Genomic DNA, 21,541 nt, shown 5'->3' on the forward strand with positions numbered 1-21,541 from the left:
ATCTATGTGAATGGGTACATTTTATGGAGTGAGCTTATAGTGAGGTAGGCTGCTGAGTTCACATTCTAAATTCATACTTACAGGCAGATTGCAGTGGGGATTTTTCCTGACACACTGTTATGAGGGATTACCCAATACATTTAGTAATAGTGTTTCCTGCCTTACTGTGCAAAAGGACCTCCAGTAAGTGAGAATACAAAAGCTCTGAGCCCATTCTCGTTGCTAACTCAGGTGTGCTGACTGCCCCTACTTTCTTGAAACTACCTTGTGAGTGTTACAACCATTAGACCCATGTCTGAAACAACATAAATTCTACATAAAATCTGCAGCTATCTCAGAGAAGGTCAAACAAACCAAAAAAATGTTAGACCTTCTATTCTTTTTGACACACAGATGAAGCATCTAAATAAAGGAAAGGATTTAAGATTGTGAATGCATCAAGTTAGGAACTTGTAACTGAACTTGTAACTGAAATTACAAAGAGAGGGAGTGTTAATGACACACAAGTCTCAGAGTGTCAGCTGTAGTGAATTCCACGCCATGCTACTACATCTATAGAAAGGCCTCCTTACCTGAGAAGGACTACATTTTATTGTCAGAGCATCTAAAGTTCAGTTTCAGCAATGCCCAAGACTCTTTCTTGACACAGCTCTAAGTCCTTCAATTTTGACACCCCAGATGGGTGGCATTTAAAATGGGAATGCACTCCTGAAAATACAACACTGCAAATATAACAAAGATCTTGCAATAAACCTGTATGTGGGAAAGGTTAGAAGTCAAGTGGTTCTCTGCATACCACCATAGTAAGATGGCTTGGTTGTGCCTCCCACTTCTAACCATGAACAGGCTCTGTAACATAGAGACTTATGAGATTTCCTACCTCTAAAAGGCATCTAATATTTGTTTCACAAATGTGATATTGTATGGACTCATTAAAAATAAGAAGAGTGCTTTGGGGACTACAGTATTAACTTCTGAGCAGATATAAACCACACATTTAAACATGACAACAAATACTACCTTAAAATATGGGAATTTGCCTTAGTAAAAATTAATTGGTGAAAAAAAAAACCCCTCACATAGTGAAACACATCTTCAACCAGTACTAGCATAGATGAGAAGAAAGTTAACTTGACTCACAAAGTACAGGTCACAGTTTTACAAAAATACAATAGACAAGGAGTTGGTGCTAAAAGGTATAATGGGCTCAAATTTCTTTATTTTTAGTCCTGAATATTACTACATAATTCTATTTCTCTGGTGCAAGAGGCTCAAACACATTTGAGTATTCCCAAATTACCAAAAAGGCCCCAAACAAAATAGTAATTCTAAAAAAACCCAACCCTTGCATTATTTTACTTTCTCTCATACTTATTAAAAGTAGGGAGATGGGAAATAAAGGGTATTAGGTAGATGACTTTTACAATCCTAGATCACCAAACAAGTCACAAAACCAGAACAAAGCTCAGAGTAGCTGCAGTTCTCCTTCAGGACACCAAAGAACTACGAGATAGAACTATGCATAGAAGCTTAGATAGGATACATCTGTAGTACAAATTATTAAAATAACAGCTTTCAGAAAATGAATGAAATTGTAAGGCAGAGAATCATCAGGTGACTTTCAGTGCATAAGACAATTATGCATTCTATAATTAAGTATAATATTTCATTCAATTCAAACTCTCCCTCATCTTTACATAATTAAAAATTTGAAATAGATTCATGTTTCCCATTCTTTTGTTGCATATTCCATGATAAAGTATAACAATAAAAAATAAATTACAGATTTTAATTTAAAAACCATTCACCACAGGAACAAGATAAGAGGCTTGTTTGTAGGGAATAAGCAGTAGATGTCTTGAATCAAAACTTTAGAAAGTCTTTTGACAATTTCATAAGAAACAGTCTAAATAAAATTTGGTTAAGATGAGTGAAGAAAACTGACTGTGAAGAATAATGGGAATAATTCTCAGTGGTTTGCTGTAAAAGCAGGTGAATTTAACAGGTAATTTAAAGACTGTCCTTGCTATCTCCACACTCCAGCCACTGATGAGACCATAATACAGTACAGAGAAATGTCCCCATCCAATGTGCACATCAGAAACCATCAGCAACAATGTGCACATCGGAAACCACCATGTGGTGGTGTCAAACAGAAGGAGATACTCAGGATGTGAAAAGCAGCACTGAAAGCATGGCTAGAACATGGCAAGTGAAAGGAATTGTGAGAACAAAAAGAACTATTACAAAGAAACATTCAAGTTCCACACAAACGGCACCAACCCAGTGCACATAAAACTAATTTTAAACTATTTATTTCAATTTGAAATATTTTTAGAAAAAACTCTAAAATATATTAAAAGACTAAGGTGAATTAGTAATACAGCATATCTTAAAGGGATGCTTACTACTGTTACCCTGCCCTATCCCAATTAAAGAGGTGACTAAGATAAGTTATCTAAAGCAAAAGTAAAATCCATTAAATGAATTAAAATCATTCATACTCTTCTCCTTCTACCAATGTAATTCAAGGTGTTATACTGTATCTTCAAAATTTTAATTAGTGCAAATCAAAAGATCAGATTTCTCATGGTAATCCATTTAGAATACTTTCAAAAATACTTCACATTGTAGATTAATACAAGTAGTACATGTAGAAACCTACTAATGCCAACTACTTTTTAAAGATTAAGACAACAGATGATGCCAAAGCACAGCTAATTAGAGTGCCAAGGTATAAAACACTGCTCAGCAACACAGAAAAGTAACTGCAGTTGCTCTGAGAGATTCACATATTTTTACCAAAAGGTTCTCATTGGAATAACCTGAACAGGAGAACCAGTTCCTACAAAAACTTCAATCTGACCCAGGAAGAAAGAGGGTACTCAGGAGGGCTTCACCTCCCACTTCTCTAAGCTGAAAGTAGAGGCACAAAGATAATGTTTGGAATACATAGTAGGAAAAAAGTAAAGGAAAGGGATCCCTGACCAGTTATGACTTCTCTTTTCACACACAGGTTCCTGATAAACAGAAAATTTAAGTGAGCAGGGAAAAGCTGAATATTTCAGGACAGTACTTAAAACAGACAAAATCACTGATGTTCCATCAGAGAACAATTTCATAAAAACAATTCTGGTAGGCAGAGTAATTTAAAAGGTGCTTGCTTCTCACCATATACTTATTTTCTGCTCCATTCCATATGCCTTATGTCGGTTATGTCAACATGACTGCTTGGGATGATGCTGTAAACTGAATCATTGAAGTGAATTGGATGAAGGAGGGAGGGAGGAAACAGCTGGTTTTTTCTTAACCCTGATCATGAAATGTTTTATTTAAAAGGAAGCTGCATAGTGAATAGTAAATTGTAGGTATCATAAATACAACATTTCATTCAAAACGACACGTATCGTTGCTATTCAAACACTCTTCCAGACAATTTATTTTTTGTTGAAGACTTCCAAGGGGCTCTGAGGTTCTGACATGGTAAGTAATTTCAAACTGTCACACCAGAGGAATAAGAGAAGGCTCAGAGGACAACGGGTGGCAGTTTCTTCAGGTGAGAACATGGACTGAAGCAGAAAAGGAAGGAAGCATATTCCAGCTGGCAAGCTTTTCACCACTGATAACCAGATGTCTACTCAAAACAAGGTGGGAAACTCCCACAGTAGCACCTGAAAACTGCACTCTGCTCCCTGGCTGATTCCAGGTAGCATTCCTTGAAATACAGGAGCGCCTCTGCTGCCATAAAGGATGTCATCTGGTGGTTGTCCCCAGGTAACTTTATAGTGTCTATCCTTCCAAGCATGAGCATTCAGTAACTGCCATCATCTGTCCATTGGGGAGCGCAGATATCTGAGGCACAGAGTGAGAGCTCTGGAGAAAAAAGTAGCTCTCTAAACCCATTCTCATGTACTACTAGAAAGAAGATATCCTTCTTGCTTTAGTTATTTGAGAGAACAGAGAAAATAAAAGGTTCTTTGTTTTAAACTATATTTTAATATATTTTTCTTAAATAGATTTTAAACAATGTTGCATAATTATCAGTTTTAAGTACCATTTTAAAATCAATATTTAAAAAAGTGAAAACTAAACAGAGAAAAAGAATTTGTTTCCTTCTTGATTTGTGTTTCAAAAAAACCTTGCTGTGAGCTTGAAATTTAAGAAAAAATCCTTCTCTTATGTTATTTTCATGAAAACTATAATATGAAGGTCAAAAATATTCTTCAATTAGGCTAGCTTACTTATTTTGGAAACTTAGAAAACCATCCACAAACAACATTTTTTTCCAAAACAACTTGCTGTAGACTAGAATTTCTAAATGCTAAATTAGCATAAACAAAAACAGTTCTAAAGATGTTGAGTAAATGTTTTGTAAGAGTAGCTATATCCAGACACTAAGTTTTCATGAAAATATGGAAGATTTTCCACCAATTAAACTATTCAAATAAAAAGTCAATAAACAAGTATATAATTCAACTTTTCCTGGATTTCACACAGATTAGCTGTTTTCCTCTATACACAAAGGCAACAGAATTTAACACTTTCCTGTTTACATCTATCCCAAATGAAAAGCTTAAGTGTTTACAGAATCTACTTGCCTACAGGAACAATTTTGGATTGTGTGCATGGGCAGCTCTGTAACTGTAGCACCCTCTGCTGCTCTTTTAGTTCCAAAACATACAATTGTACACTCAGCCAAGTAGAAAGTATGTGTCAAACGTGTTTCTTGAAAATGAAATTATTAACTAATGCTATATGCAGTTTACAGGAAAATGTTTTGCTATTACATACAGTATATTTTCAACTTCATACTACCTGAGCATTCTGGAATATCTTGTTCCTGTGATAACATCAGACAAAAACATACAAGATGAAAATTCAAAAATATGCTGTATTTCACTTACTAAAATTTTCCTTTGCATAGCCTGTAGATTGCTTAGACTGGGGGCAAATAGTAGAGGTTGATATTTTGGCCCTGATCATTTCACTTAATTTAAACATTTACATAATCTGCAATGATTACTTCCAGGATAGAGTCATATAAGCACTTCATTTATAACTGCCTTCTCCCACTTGGAAAGGCAAGAGGAGACACCCTCAAAAGCTCATCCTTGCAGAATTTTCCTTATTTTTTGGATGATTTCTTCTGCCAGGATGAGCACGGCATATGCTTCCGAGGGCCAGCTGATCCTCTCCCTCAATGCCTCCACTGAACCTTCTGCCTGGGATCCGTCAGTTCTTTTAAAGGACTGTCTCAGGACTAGAGATGGTGTCAGGTTGTACCCTCTTTTTAACAGATGGCATGTTGTCTGAAACGAACAGACTGATCCTTTCCTTCATTCCAGTCCTCTTTTCCCTGCCTCCTGTTTATGCATAGAATTAAAGCTGAATTAAGTGCATTTAGCACTGCATCCTGTCTGTGTGGAGGACTCATTTAGAGTTTTCATGTGGAAACCTCTCTCCCACAAAGGATGAGCAGAGAGAAAAAAAACTCACACATTTTCCTAAGTAAGTGAAAACCCGTTGCCACTTGTAACGTGAATTTTCATTCACAGTGGCAATCCTACAGTGCATCTTCAGAAATCTCTTAGAAAAAGGCAGAATACAAGTGTAAGTATACAAATAGAAAGTTTAAACTAGCCATTGTGCAGATGGAATTTTCAGAGTTAACAGTTGGGATCCTGCAATGCACCATTGACAGCTGCTGCAGTTGGCTCCCCTTTTATTCGGAAGTCTTTCTGGTGTAAGGCAGCACTTTTGGAAGCAGCCACAAGTATTCCTCAAAAGCTACTTATTGATATTTTATATAATGCTGCCAGCTAGTGGCACATCTTGTACTGAGTTGATACCTACTGGGAGTATAGAGACAGTGGTATTAACTGCAGTCTGCTCTACCACTTTTCTTTTGATGGTATACGGTGATCTGGCTGTCAAAGACCATAAGCACAGAGATCAACATGGGAAACCGAAAGACCATAGAAACACTCCCTGAAAGAGCTTGTCTTAACAGAAAGTACTCATTTAGAAGAAACAAAAGATCTCCCCCCTAAACCACAAAAAATATGTTATTTGAAACAATTGATTATGTTTTAAAACAAAATTAAGTTTTTACAAAAGCTAATCCGTTTAATACAGAATTCTTCCATAATCTAATAACTTCTAGAAAAAAACATTAATCTTGTGATAAATATTCAGTATAGCAACAAAAGCAAACACACAGAACACTAAAACATTTCCCTGTTTTCTGGTAGCTCTGTCCAAGTCATTTAAGTGAGGTTTACTGGCCAGTAAATAAATGCTGCCTATGTCCCAAAATCTGTAATTATTCAGTGCATCCCCCTCACAGAGCACGCTGCTGTGATAGCACATTAAGTTCTGGCTAGCTCCAGAACTAATCCAGAACTGGCTAGTATCAGAAATAATCTGATACTGTCAAAGACCATTTCAGAAACATCTGAGGTTTTTTTAGAGTACACTACTATTTGATAATAAAATGTTCTTGTAGAACACTACAGAAATTACAAAAAACAGCCAACCTAATTTTAGAAAGACAACAGTAGTTACCTCTGGAGGTAAAAGGAGACAACACAACATCCTCATCATTTCCACAGTGGGTTAACACAAAGAGAGTCAAGAAATACACAGGAAAAGATCAAAGAAAGAACCAATTTGAATTAAGGGATAATGGGAATGCACAGAAATTCTGCCAGGTATGACCCAAATAGGGCAGCTCAATAAACACACAGTTAGGGGAAACTTCACTATGAGGGTGTGACAGATACATAGTTACTCTGGCTTGGATACTGAGAACATTAATTCCATACAGGTGGTAGCAAAACAGTGTGATTATTACACTACAAGCCAGTACTGCATGCTGGCAAAAGATAATTTTACAGTTACGCTAATAGAGTGTAATCTAGAGTGCAAAGTAAAACAGGCATAAATCAGTAATATGTAGATCAATACTGATAGACACAGACAAAGAAATTTAAAAATGGGGAAGCAATGAATCTGGAAACGACTTGGCAAATGCTACATATAATAGCACAGCATGAACCCTCAAAGCAATTCTGAATCCAAAAGGACAAATGTGAATCTTTGTATTAACAGAGAAACAGTGAGAACTACAAATGTCATATAACTCCTGTGTTAGCACTGGTGGTGCGCCTATTAGAGTGCAAGACTTGTTCTGCCATCTGTAATCAATAAAAAAGAAGCTGAAATACTGAAAGAAGTTAACAGAAGAGCTGACAGCACATCTATTGATAGGAAAGCAATAGTAAATTCTTTGTGTTAACAAGGGAATGTGTGTAGACTGAGCACAAACTCAGTACCCACACAAGGAGCAAGAAATTGTGTTACCATATTACACTGTCCTGATTCATCACCTGAAGCACTTTTAGACACACACACAGAATTTTCTTTGCTGCTCAAAATAAATGCTTACGTTGTTATACAAGGAACCAATGTTTATTGAAACATAGCTTTGGAATACTAAGACTGGAATTTTGAGATAAAACACATATATATCAAAACAGTTTCTATATCATTGGCTTGATAAGGAGAGGGAAATATGTGTAAATTTCTTGAATATTTGGCAAACTTTACCAACTTTATTCTGTCAGCTGACTTGTTTGAAAATAAACAAATCAACCTGAAAGATAAGGCAGAATTACCAAACAACAATTATGTGTATCTCTAAATGTTAATTATATAATAGTAATTACTTATCACTTCAAAAATGTTTCAATATGTTTTCTCAGCTTTGTTTCCACCATCTAACACAATTTGATAATTCAAGTCCATTAATAGCACAGATAATTTTATTAATAAGTATACTGAAGCAGAGCCATACTGTGTCAGACACTGATGGCCCTCTTAGAGCTCATCTTGCCTCAGGTTAATGCAGCCAGTAACTGATGCTTAGACAAGAGTGAAAGATCAGGACAAACATATCATCCTACTGCCCCAATAACTCTCCTAACACCCAGCACTTCCTAAGCCATAAGTGATGTCTGTATATTTAATAGCCATAGTAAATTTTTCTTACACAATTTTTCCCCTTTGCTTTTTGAATTCATTTCATGTTTTAGTATCCAAAACATTCTGTAGGGAGGAATTTCACAACTTGACTGTTTTCTTTTGTGTTTCTCTGGTTCAAGTTTGATTTCTCCAAGCTACCCTGATTGCTTCCAATGTTCCTGCACTGCTATTTCTCACACAGCCACTGCTGGCCCCTGGCCAACACAAATCAATGGGCTAAACTAAGTTTTATCCAGTCCAGTCCAGTTCTTCTAATGTTCTCTCTGTAGCCACAACCAAAAATAACCTGCACTGGGAGAACTTAAGGCTGTATCCAACATAAACAACTGTAATGCTACAGTAACTCTGACCACAGTAATGGAGTTTCCCAGCTAAATTAAATAGTTATTGAGGGTTCATAAAGAAATGTTTTATATTGGCAAAGTTAGGCTTTTATCAACATAGTACTGTACTTAAATAAATAGTGACTTACAGACATTCCCCGTGTTGTCAAAACTTGTAAGAACATCTTTAACATTTAAGAGGCCATTGTGAAATCTGGAAGAAAACATAAATAGTGACTTTACTAACACATAAACCATAAAAAAAAAATCTTCAAAAAAAGAGATTTACTATAGGCATTCCATTATCACCACCCCCCTTTCACAGTGAAGAAGTAAACCAGTACTACTGTAGCCACCAGGGGGAAAACAAGGGGACAATCACCAGTCTTCAAAGTCCCAGCACTGAAATCCATTAATCAGGAGGAATGTGTTTCTCAGAAACTATCAGAAGGAAAACATTTCCAAGGTGCATCAATTTTTATTTAGCTGTGGAAGCCACATAGAATAAAGAAGGAACTATGGTAAACAATTTCTTTGAAAGGGAAAACCCAAAGAGTATTTTCAACAGCAGCTGTATGTACTTTCCTATTTTCTGCCACAAAATCAAGAACACTTAATTAAATTACTGCTAATAATGAAACTGATTAATGTGCTCAGTGAACTGCATTTTCTTGCATTCTACATTTGCATAACCCATGTGAAATAAACATTTCATATACCAAGTGCAAATTTTAGAATGCAGTGAGAAAAACACTGACAGCAGCAGAAAGAATAAGCACCAAAACTGAATAAAAATGTACCTAAGATTTGCCTTTAAATGTGCAGTGGTATACACATAAAAAAATCATCTAATCTTATTTTAAATATTCCAAACTAATCTAAGCCCAAAATGAACAAAATATTAGTCTAACACTTACAACAATCAGATCACACAGCTGTTTCACAAGTGCATTAAAGAAAATCTAGAAGGAATTCAGCAAGGCAGCAAAATATAGGGTTTCAAATGCAGCTTTTAAGGCTGTTTGGGAACACTCTAATTTGAAACACTAAATAAATGCAATAAATCCAAGAATTTTAGCACATACAAAATTAGTTTTCATTCTCTCAGCTGTTCTTTTCTGAAAAAAGATTGCTGTAAGAATGGAAAAAAAAATAATTTTGCAAACATGAAATTGTATATTTATTGTGAAAAAGCCACTATTTATAGCTTCTGATAAGCATAACCATTAAATAAAGAATCATTAAGAAGTTAAATTTTGAGAAGCACCAAACAGCAGCTAGACTAATTCTTAAAAAAATTAAAATCATTAAAATTAAAGTGGAAATCAAATTAACAAAGTGAACTGAGCTCATCAGCAGGGACAAAGAAATATACAAGAGATGTTACAAAAGATTCAACTGGACATTAATGCTCTTCTCCCACCTACATAAAAACAAACCAAAATTATATGTCTTTTCTGCAGGGAAAGTCTACAAGAATGCTGATGAATCATGTGGACTTTTAATGCACTTCTTCTTTGCAAGTTCATTTTCCATCAAATTGGACAACCAATGCAACAGAGCTGGTGCAAGGGAAGTGACAAGAAAGGAGATAGGATTGGTAGTTCTGCCAGCCACAGAGCTGCCCTTTAAACTCCCCTGCTGACTCCTCAGAACCCTACAAACAAAATTACAAATGTAATTCTGCATATGTCTGGGGCTGTTGGAGGCTTTTACACAGCTGTGAATGTCTCATCTCTAAATGAATGCAAATGAAGAGTGGGAGATGCTGAGGAAGTAAAGAAATATTTTAACCTCTGTTAGTATGCAGGGTGGTCTTGGGATAACGTGTTTTGGTTTCTTTTTTCCCCCCGCCTTCAATTTCTTTTTGTATATAGTTTGTATCTAAAGGAGATTTATCATGTAACTCTCCAAGGTAAGGATAAAAATTGAGTAGTCTAGTACCAGCAGTTCGACAGAATGAAGAAAGAAAAACAGAAGTAAGTGAAGCATCCTGGTCTAGGAAAGAATACAAATTATATCCTTCAGGCTCAAAAGATAGGCAAACACAAAAAGGAGAAATGATAAAACCACAGCACCAGCCAAAACAGCTTGAAATTTGTGGAACCCAAAAATTGAGGAATTGAGCATAGTAACTTAGTGCAGACACATTTTTGGACTGAGGAAAGCAACATGCCAACAACTGATCTACTTGTGAAAGGGAGAGCTCAGGAAAACACACTTCCAAACAGCAATAGCTATGTTTCTCCATTCGGAGATCTGTACTTGTGGAGCCTGCAGACAAACTCTGCACCAGCTATTCCACAACTCTTTTCCATCACGTGCCTTACTCACAGACTAAAAGTTACAGGCACCTGTAAACACAGGTGTTCTCTAACACCAAACCCTGTCATAAATAGTATGCTACCCAGTCCTGCACCTAAAAAACAGAGCTTGTAGTTTGGGATCCACTGCCCTTCCACCTCCTCAGCAGTTCTGCAACAGCTGCTGCTTCACTGTCCCATCCTATCAGCTGCTCCTCCATCACGAAACGCAGAGAAAACTGCCAAGATAGAGCACATCTGGTTTCTATGAGTGCCTGTCATCACCACAGCTTTCCACATTGCAGCTGACAAACACAGAGTCTTAAGTGTCATGTGCACTGAATTATCAAAGTCAAGGAAAGGAATCATAGAAGCTTGGCATTAAACCCCAACCCTTAAATTCCCACAAATTTCCACAGTATCTCAAAATACAGAAGAACATTAGTTTTCAGTGCTTTAGAACATGTCATAGATGTCATACAGTTCAAAGAAGTTCAAAGCTGTGATTGCTGAGATCAACAAAGTATTTCAAAAAAGCACAGGTAAGCACCATGGAAAAAGTGAATTTCAGGCTGGCTTGGTTAATCTGATTTACAGTGTTCCTACAGTAAGTCTTCAAGGTACAATAGGCAAAAATCTCTATGGCTGAGGCAGTGATTAATAGAAGACAAATTTATGAACAATAAGCTAATTCAACTCATGTTTCTCCTGATACAAAGCAAAGCAGAATTCCTTACTCTGAATTACAAATAATTTGTCTTCGGATGAAGTCAGAGAGAGTGAGATCAATCTTTAACTATATTAATGTTTCTTCCTCTCCAATTCAGGCAACACAAGTGGCAGACTTTTACATGTATATAAAAATAGCTATGGATAGTACAAAAAAAATCCTTCAGTAGGTCCCTATTAAGGTATGCTTTTCATCAACCATAATGAAACAAAAGTAGATTCCTTCTTTTCTATTATTCTTAAACTGAGTGATGAAAAATAACACAAGTATGTGCCTATATTCACTTTAAAAACCTACAAAATCTAAGATAGAATACATTTCCACATAATATTGAAAAAGGAAAAAAACAAACACAACACATCAAATCAGCATATACTATTAACCTATGTACAAATTAGAAGTACAATTGTGAAAAATGAAAGATGGGATAATGGTAAAAACTGTTAAAGATACTTCACAAAAAGGCTTGGTGAATATCACCATCAATTATCACTGTGGCCTACTAAGAACCTTAGAGGTATCTGCAAATTTTGCTATCTGATCAGATGCTCTTTCTGCAACAGAGTATAGTAAAAAAAGTCAACTCTTCTTTCACTCCAGTTCTAGATCACAGCTTAATATGGCAAGAAACCAAAACAAATCTTCTTTGACTACAATTCTTTTTTAAAAATACACACATCTTGGGCAATATGATGGAACAGTCATAGCTTGATCAGTGAATAAAAGAAATATGTTGCCAAATCACTTTTCATCTCTTTCCGCAATTTCCAGCTCCTGGGGCTAACCCTTTATGCTGCTAAATTCACACATTGTCTCTTAGCAGGCAATAAATGGAAGAAAGCAATTTTGTTATATCCACATAAATTATCCATAAGAAGTAGGCAATATTCCTTGAAATTCATTTCCCATCACTTTTTTAATCTCTATCCCTAAAATATAAAGTCATTAAAAATTCAAAATGTTATTAGCAGAAATATCCAAGAGGAACAGACAATGGAATGCAGTCCTATACCATCTTCTAACACACTACTTACCACAGACAAGTAGTGTCTCTGCATGCCCCTCATTTCTAAAACACAAGTCTAGAATCATCTAATAGTTTCTGTCATATTTTTATCTACAGGTTCATTCATATTCAGAATAAAGGTATGACATCTTGCAAAGTACACTTAACACCTTTTACAAAGATGTAACCCTTCTTGTAGCCTGCTGACATTGTTCTTTTCAGTTCTGCACTTTAGTATTTGAAACAGCAAATGACTGATCAATGGAAAATATTTTACCACAGAAATAACTTATTTCTGCACTGTTTTCTTAAAATGAGCCTACAATTTAAAAGCAAATCCATATCCTGAAACAGAAAATTTGAAGATATTGATTGCTCCTTTTTTAACTCAAATAAAAGAACAATTTTCTTGTCTAAAAGGCAGGCACCATCTCTGCAGTGTGACACTGCATCTTTATGATCTATGATCACTTCATTGCTAAAACTATTCATACAAAATTCAAATTTAAAAGCACATTCCTGATGAAGAATACAAGTATTTGGAAAGGCAGTATTAAATAAATATTTTTCCATAGATCTATTTACTTATTATATATCTTCCTATCCCTAAGAAAACACATATTCAGCACATGCATAATTTTTTAACAGCTAAGTGAAATACTGCCACAGTTAAGTAGAACTTGAAAAAAGCTAACAAACACACCTGAAAGTTCTATGAATAAAATCACAGGGGAGATGTGGATAGAGTGGTGCTATGTCAAGCTGGAGTGCTTGGAGCTCCCCCTGGAGATGGACAAGGAGCCAACCGAGAGCTGATGAGTCAGGATTAAAGGGAGAGCAGGGACTGGTGACATTATAGTGGAGGTTTGCTACAGGGACACCAAGCAGATCTGAGGAGAGGAGCAGCCTGGCATTCACAAGCCCTGCTCTTCATGGGGACCTTCAACCACTCCCATATCTGTTGGAGGGACAACACACCAGGGCATAAAAAATCCAGGAGGTTCCTTAAATGCTTCTTTTTTCAAGAGGAACTGAAAAAGATAAGTGCTATGCTGGACCTTCCTTGTTCTTTCCAACAAGGAGGGGCTGATGGGAAATGTGAAGCCCCAGGGAAGCCTTGGCAGCCAGGACCATGAAATGGTGGAGTTTGAGTCTCCAAGCACACTGGAGATCACTGTTTAACCAGAAGAGTTATGGGGATTTTTAAAATGAATTGATGATGTTCCACTGCAAGGATCTAGTCAAAATGGCACCTAAATTCAGCTTAAATTTTTGAAGCTGAAAATTGCCTTATACTAGGACTTCTGACTTTCTGCTTTGGAAGATTTGTTATTAAGAATGTTGCAAAAAATATACATTAGTGATGGAAATACATAGCATAAGCTCTTCTTTCTAAGATGTGAATCCAGCCTGAATTTAGTTAGAGAAACAGCAAAACCAACAAAATTCAGAAAAGCATACACATGACTGGTAGTTCCTACAAAAGCCTGACAAACTGGTCCAAAGCCACTCTAGAGCAGTAATTCAGCTAGGTCATAGCATATCTGAATATACAATTTGATCAGTTTTGACAGCCCTTGAACTGATATAGCTTGACCTTTATACTCTTCGCCAAAAGCCACTAACAACCTTATGAACTTTCTTAAGTATTTAGTCTCGTCAAGATATTAGCTGACAACCCTTTTAACATCAAACATATGCAATGAGCTTCTCCAAGAAGATGTTAATGCATAAGGAAAACAAATGTAGATGAAAATTCCAAAGCACTTTTGTCAATATTTTAGAGGGGCCATAGCAACATTCTTTTTCCTGAAGATACAGAAAGGCTTTCCTATTCAAGCATGCTGTTCTGGATTTACCTGACTGAAGTTATTGTTAATATTATGCTCTTGTTAACTTGTTAAAATTGTTTCTGCTGGTTTAATGTTATTATAAATAGTATTTTGCCAGAGGACAAAGAAAAAACAAAGGGAAGACTTTTAGACATACAGAGAATCCTTCCATTTCCAACTCATGATCAGTTCTCAAAGATCCAGGAATGCTTACTCCAAGATTTCTTATCTTCTAGATATGTAAATTTCAGCAAGAACTGTTGCTTTGTTATGTATGTTGAACTGTTATGCTGATAGCCTAAATTACTGCTTCTGCAAAAACAGGGAAGAAACTTCATTTAACACCAACTCATGATAAAGTCAATTTTGATGCAGTCTATTTATACCTTATGCCTGGCAAAAACCACAATATTTTCTCCTTCCCTTCTTCACCTCCCGCAATATTCTGAAATAATAAGTATACTCCATGTATGAGAAAATATTTTAATATAGAAGTGTAAGATTAAGCAAGTTCTGATCGTTATTCCTAAAATGATCAGTGATTACTATTTTTGGAAGTCACTGAATATCTTTTGTAAAGGAACAAATGCAGGGAAAACATAAAATAAAAATCTCCACCAGAAGACAATATTCTCCTCAATGTTCAGTTTTGGAAAGGTGGTGTGAGCCTGCTTCAGCACAGAAACTATACATTTCCACTGAACAAGATTAAAGAAACACAGTAAAATAACTCATAAATAAACATACTTGTTCAAAACCTATAGTTGAGCTGCGTCCTATTATCAGTGAAACCGCTCTTAGGCAAATAATACCAAAGAAGATGATGACATAGAAAGTGGTGGACATAGAAGCACACAAATGCCAGAGCAGGATCGATCTGACATTCCTTTGGCTTCTGTACTGCCAGCGCAGGTGAATTTTAGCTCATCTCCTACCTTAAAACTCCAGAACAAGTAAATCAAGTGACAGCGAGTGTTGCAAGCCACAACAGTGAACTAAAGGAGTTCAGGGCTGCATTGTAAGGGACTAAAGCTTCTTCAGCTCAAATTCTACCTAAACACTTTGTGTCTCCTATCCCCAGTGTGCCTCTGAAGACCTAGAAACAAGGAACAGGGACACTGCACAAAGGCATTATGTAGACTGTCAGTGTTTGAATTAGTCCACAGCATTCACTGGTGATCTACAGGAAAAGTCGATACATGGAAAAACACTGCACCTACTTCTATTACAAACAGCAGTTTTCCAGTGGAAAAGTTTCCTTTTGAACCCTTTTAATATCACTGAGTGTAAGCTTGGAAAATGGAAAATTGGGACTTTATAAAGCGCTAAAGAATTTTGTTCTTGGTTTTAGATCCAGATGCAAATTTAAAATGATCTGCATGTAGTGTTGTGGGGCTTCTTTAGTTTGGTTTGGATTTTTCTTATCGGTTCATTTTAAAACCTTGCAAAAATGTTGCAGTTTAATGATGGTCACTTTTTTATGTTAATTTCCAAGCTTGACCTTAATTTAAAGTCTCAAGTAAACAAAAATGCACTTTTTGATTTGGGCTCTCCAGAATATCTTCCACAGCGCAGAGAATGCAAAATACTGCACCTTCAGAGATCCTACTAGACCCTGCAGAACAAGTATCACTTCAGGATTCTCAAGTTACTGTTGCAAACATCCTGAGGTAAACCAAATATGGTAGATACAAAAATGAACATGGAAAAGAAGACCAAAGCAAAAGAAAAGAAAAGTAAAAACAAAACCCCACAGACATGGTAATGAATGGGAATTATAAACAAAGCTACTGAGAATTCACTGACATTTTTTCAGAGGGTTTTGGGAGGGGAAGTAAACTTTCTGTGGTTTCGTTTGCATGTGCATAGATTTTTTAATTGTCAATTTCTTTAATAAAAATGACCTGCCCTAACATAGAAAAGATTACTTAATTAAGTATATATTATTTTGTAGAAATTTGGCTTCCAAATTACCATTGAGTTTTAAAAAAAGCACTAAGAAGAAAACTGAATAAAATACAGATCATTACCAAAAACCTTTTAGAACATTATTAATAACATCATGTCATAAAAATTTCTTTAAGACCATAAATAACTGTATTCAGGTGTTTTTATAGCCTATTTACAGCTGAAGAATGTCAAAACAGAAAGCTATTAAAATATAAAATGCATGCTCATATTTGCATTCTGTTTTAGCTACAAGCATCAGCATTTTCAATCAAGCTCTGCCACTTCAGTGAAATGTACCAGAAAGAAGAGTCAGACAAGCTGCTTACTGTAACAAACAACTAAAAATAACACTTATCTGTTTATTTGTAAACTATGCCCTAGTTACACAAAACACTGGAAGAATGACTAATGAGTTTTTTATTTGAGGCTCATTCAAGATCTTAAAAAGTACTTAAAAGTTAAACTGTAGTTACCTTAAGGAGACACTGTACTTGGGATAAAAGATGCTTCTATAATGAAACCAGGTCCCAGTTTCCTCTTCTGTATTCTGGTCTTCAATTGAAAAGAGATTGAACGATGCAAACCTTCTTACCGATACTTGTTGGAGATGCACATCATTCAAGTGCTTTTTCCTCAGAACCTTTGAAAAGAAGAACAAATTAAATATTAACATTAAAACTTACAAGAAAAGAACAAACCCATGCCTATTTAAGTGAAGAGGCAAACCATAATGGCTTTGGTATGAGCTAGTAGTTAAAAATAACCAAGTATGTTAAGCCTGAACAATATACAGTGGTATTGATAGTAGGGGTCAAGAGAATGAGTTATGAATTATGTCTCAATAACTGCAAAGCAAATGTACTGTGTTCAGAAACACACAAAGTTGTTTTCTTAACTCATGCTCCAGCAAACCCATGCAAAAATTAGAGTGGCAAACTGGGTTCTCCCCATCCTGTCATTTTACCAAGTTTCACAGCCTAAGCAGTGCCCTCCCCAAGAAATTTCTGTAGCACTCACTGTCCCTATAGAGGAGGGAAAAAGCCAGCAACAAAGGTATCTCTTGTAGAATTTAAATGACAAACCAAAAACATGGATCTTCAGGTGCCTGAGTGCTGTGTGTTCCTCTGACAGATTCCTTCCTAGCCCTGAAGTCTTCTGCTGCCCACCTGCAGAGATGCTGCCAAAGTTGCCCAAGTTGAGAAAATTGCTCCCTATCCCAGGTCCCAGACTTCCAGACACCACAACTGTATATATCTCTACCAGGTCCCCATAAAGGGACTGATACATGAGCCAGACTTCAGATGAGGCCCTAAACACTCTGACAGCACCAAGTTAATGCTAAGAGACTGAAGAATTCAAGGCAGTGGCAGAGACAGACTGTCATTTGCATTTCTCAAATGATTAAAACACTTGTTCAGGAAAGTGAAAACGTGGGCTCTCTGACCTGCCTAGTTTGGTGCACTCAACCATCTTCAGGGAGTGAGGTATCAACCTCTCTGTGCAGGAAAACCCAGCACTCGGTTTGAGCTGTGCCATTGCTCAGAAGACAACCAGCATTTCCCTGCCAGACAAAAAGACTTATTCTTAGGGCAGTGATGTAGAAGGAGACATGTCCTGGATTTAACTTCCTTCTCCTAACATTGGAGAGAATACATAAATAATTGTCATTGCATTTTTTAAATTAAGGTGCATATGCAGTCCCCAGTGATGGATAAAAAAAAAAAAAAAAAAAAAAAAGAGCAGAAAAACTCAGCACTATAAATTGATAGAGGTGCAAGGAAGAGCTCCACTGAGTAGGACAGCACTGCAATTTACAAGTTTTTGCCAACTAGAGATAAATCAAATGAGAAACAGCTCTCCAGAATTATGAAACCTGAAATAGAAGCTTTGCATATGGGATGTGTACAAAAAAAATAACGGGTCAGTGATTTTTTTTGCTGTACCCAACCTGTGTTGACATGCTTTAACTGCAAATGCAGTTAAATGCACTCGCATTTAACAGCCTTACAGTTTGGGGCCATGACCTATTATTTTGCACAATATTTGGAAGTACTACATATGTGAGCAGAACAATTGCATTTGCTACACTGTTGGTTCCTAACAGCAGGTCTGAGGCATTGGTATGAGCTAGGCTGACTGCTTTTGGAGCTATTTTCATTGGCAGGTCTCAGCATATGAAAGGCACAGGCATTTTCCATGAAGTATTAAAATGTCAGAGTGCTGTCCACACTACTTCTGTAGTGATAAAAATACACACATGAAAGAAAACACAAAAATATCAAAGCAGGAGAAGAAAATTAAAAGACCAGCAAAATTAAGACCTTCATGCAATAGCTGTGTGCCTGAAAACAAAATTGACTATCTTGACAACTAAAGAAAAGCAGCAAGACCTAATTTTCAGAAAAGTGTCTTGTTTTGGGACTTCTTTAAAGCAATAGCAAGCCATTAATAATGGGCCAAAAAAATACAGCAGCAACAACACGTTTCTATTTTCAGTTTCTGTTGTATAGAGACATCTTATAGCCACTCTGTATAAGTCCTTCTCTGGGTTAGCAGAAAATCTCGTGAGCATTTGAATACTCAAAAAAACATTTCTCCCACAGCCTAAAACAAAAATCAAGTGGTCTAAGATCTGAAAATTACAACAGCAGATCAAATATTTTAAAACCCTGAGTATAACTGAGAAAACAGCACAAATGGAGAATATGTTACATTATTTATTTTTTATATATGGATCAAACTGGGTTTTTTCTCAAGTCTGTTCCTAAAAGGATCACAGTTGTGTTAAAAAGGCTATAAAGGTAAGTTGCTGCTATAAAATAATCCACTGATAAAAACAAAAGGTGACAAACCTATCTAACTCATCACCACACAGTCTCCTGTTCTACAAAGATTCTGGTACAATATTACCACAGATCTCAATTGCAACACCCTTGGTATTTAGTGACATTATTAGGACTATGTTTAGGACTATCTATAAAACCTAAAACTGGTTAATATTGCTTTTAAAAAAATCTCACCAAAAAAGAACCTCCCACAAAAAAACATGGAGAAAGGCAGTCACCTGAAATTCCCTGTATTTAGCTGGGTATATCCTTGTGTTAGGCCTAGCTGCACTAAGAGCCAAAGACCATAAGTAACAGGTTATGGTCTATAAACCTTGGCCAGTTAGCTGGCAGTGACTGCAACATGGTATTTTGTACATGCAAGAAAGTTTCCACACAATCAGCTACAACATAACCTGTAACTGCACTCTAAATATCATCCACAGGACTATAGTATTTATTTTTACAAATAATTTATTTACCAAATTGTTTTATCCAACTGTAAATTATTTACAAACTCAAAACTAACAAGAACATGGAAAAAAGATCTGGAGCACAGGCACCCTTCACAGAGAGAAGAGCGGGAAGAGATGAAAATTTCTTTTAGAAATGCTTCTGTTCAGGAAAAAAGTATCATTGACCTGTCCTCATTTTAGCTTTTATTTTTCAATTCTGGAAGTTAAAGTACATTAGCAGGTGAGCAAGGTACTCTCAGGCATGTAGTGTCATTCTTGGGGATGGTCCTGTGCAGGGCCAGGAGTTGAACTTGATGATCCTTGTGAATCCTTTCCTGCTCAGCATAATCTTTGATTCCAAGACTTGTGTGAGAAGAGCAAGAGGAAGGTAACAGGCAGAATAAACAAAAAAAGCTTACAGATTTCATTATACTTTCTAAAGGGAGCAAATGTATGTCTAATACATGCCTATTGCTCTGATTTCCCTGCTGAAAACTACTGACTGGATGATGCCTTCAGCCACAGAGACTGACAGAACTCAAAACACAGCCTTAGAGAACTTATCCAGTCATTTACAAATGCACAGTAAATAGGTAACTTCCCTCGGCATTTTTTTAAATGAAAAAAATACTTTTTTTGATTCTGACAGACTTAAGTTTTAAAATATTGCCAAACTTCAAACTCCATACATACATAAAACATTTCATTGATAAAGAGCACACAGGTAATTATGCAAACCCCTGATTCTTTATGCTAGCTTCATAGGATACCTCATAAAAGGGCTTTTTTTTCTTAATTAAATCAGCAAGCATGCACTCAAGCATCCTTACCATAGTAAATCAATTTGTGTGTGCATTGAATGAAAGCAAATTCAAGATATAAACACACCACAGAACTGATTTCACAGAAGGCGTTATTGTAAGCAGTGTGGAAAGCGTTTTTAAAAGCACTGTTAGAAACACTTTGACAGTGCTCCTTTAAAAATTAATTTAAAGGGAGGTTGATACCTTCTTCCAATCCATAGCTAGATCTGAGCACCACTGTAGCAAAGAGCACAGAACTGATTTTTATTTCAGATGCATCAGTAAGATTAAATTGATCCTTGCTCATTGTACCATATAAAAATCAACAGAAAAGCTAAAGAAGATGGAAAAACCAAGGGAATTTACAGAGGAAAAGGTCACAGATACATGTAGTTTGAGAAAAAAAGAGAAGCCTTCTCCCCAAATACCTACATGCACTCTTCCACAACCCCATTCTATTATTATGAAAAGCTCCTTATGATTTTAACAGACAGGAATATGCCCAAGGCAGTATATGTTGAGAAGAAATTACAGCTAGTATAACCAGAGTGCAGCTTAGGTAGTCTGCTAGGGCAGAAACCTACAAAGACAAACCTGATATTCCTACCAGTAACTTTGGTATTTCCTACTTAAGAGTATAATAAAACAGAAGTTGGTCCTTTTGAACAGGATCAGCAAATTTAGAAACCAAAAGCACACACAAAGAGCAATATTGATGTCCTCAGGCCTCCCACTGTGACCCAGCTAGGTGTCCCTTCCAACCCAGCTGCCACCACTGACTCAGTGCCACCTCTCCGCCCTCTCAGGGACAGCTGTCCATAGGCAGCTCCAGATGCCCATCTGCATAGAACCAAACACTCAAGTTACAGCGGTAAATTTCACATCCCATAACAATAACAGCCAATGAAACAGACTAGAGTTTTTAAGCCTTTGTGCCTACACTCATCTGCAGAGGAATCCTTTCTAAGGGTCTAAAACAGTGTGTAAGGCTGCAGCTGAGAAGCTGCTGTTCACAACAGCACAGGTGTCACCACTTGCTCCTTCTTCCTTCTCACCGTCCTCCAGGCACAGCCCCTCAGCAAAATGCAGTTTTCACTGCCAGGTGAGCAGGGTCTCACCCCAGCTCCCCAACAAAGGCAGTCTGGGGGAGAGGGAGCAAAGAGCAGGAATGAAGTGGCAGCCACAACAACCAGCCCCAGCAGCATCGATGGAAGGTGTCAAACTATGGCCTGAAAATTCCCAAGCTGCCCTCAGGCAGTGGGGGTGCCAGT

General features: G+C 36.6%; 1 protein-coding gene across 3 annotated transcripts in view; it reads right to left on the reverse strand.

The window, feature by feature from the left end:
* The window catches only part of CAMKMT (calmodulin-lysine N-methyltransferase), a 213,651-nt gene that overhangs the window by 190,863 nt on the left and 1,247 nt on the right, over positions 1–21,541 (reverse strand). For all 3 annotated transcript variants that reach the window (XR_015283645.1, XR_015283646.1, XM_023923299.2), the window contains exons 2-3: positions 16,661–16,827; positions 8,516–8,580 (exon numbers count right to left, since the gene is read on the reverse strand). Coding sequence is in view for 1 of the 3 variants with exons in the window: in XM_023923299.2 (XP_023779067.2) it covers positions 8,516–8,580; positions 16,661–16,827 (232 nt within the window). In the remaining 2 variants the exon portion in view is untranslated. The remainder of the gene's footprint in view (positions 1–8,515; positions 8,581–16,660; positions 16,828–21,541) is intronic.

This window comes from Cyanistes caeruleus, chromosome 2, assembly GCF_971803275.1.
Source record: "Cyanistes caeruleus chromosome 2, bCyaCae1.hap1.1, whole genome shotgun sequence".
NCBI lineage: Eukaryota > Metazoa > Chordata > Aves > Passeriformes > Paridae > Cyanistes > Cyanistes caeruleus.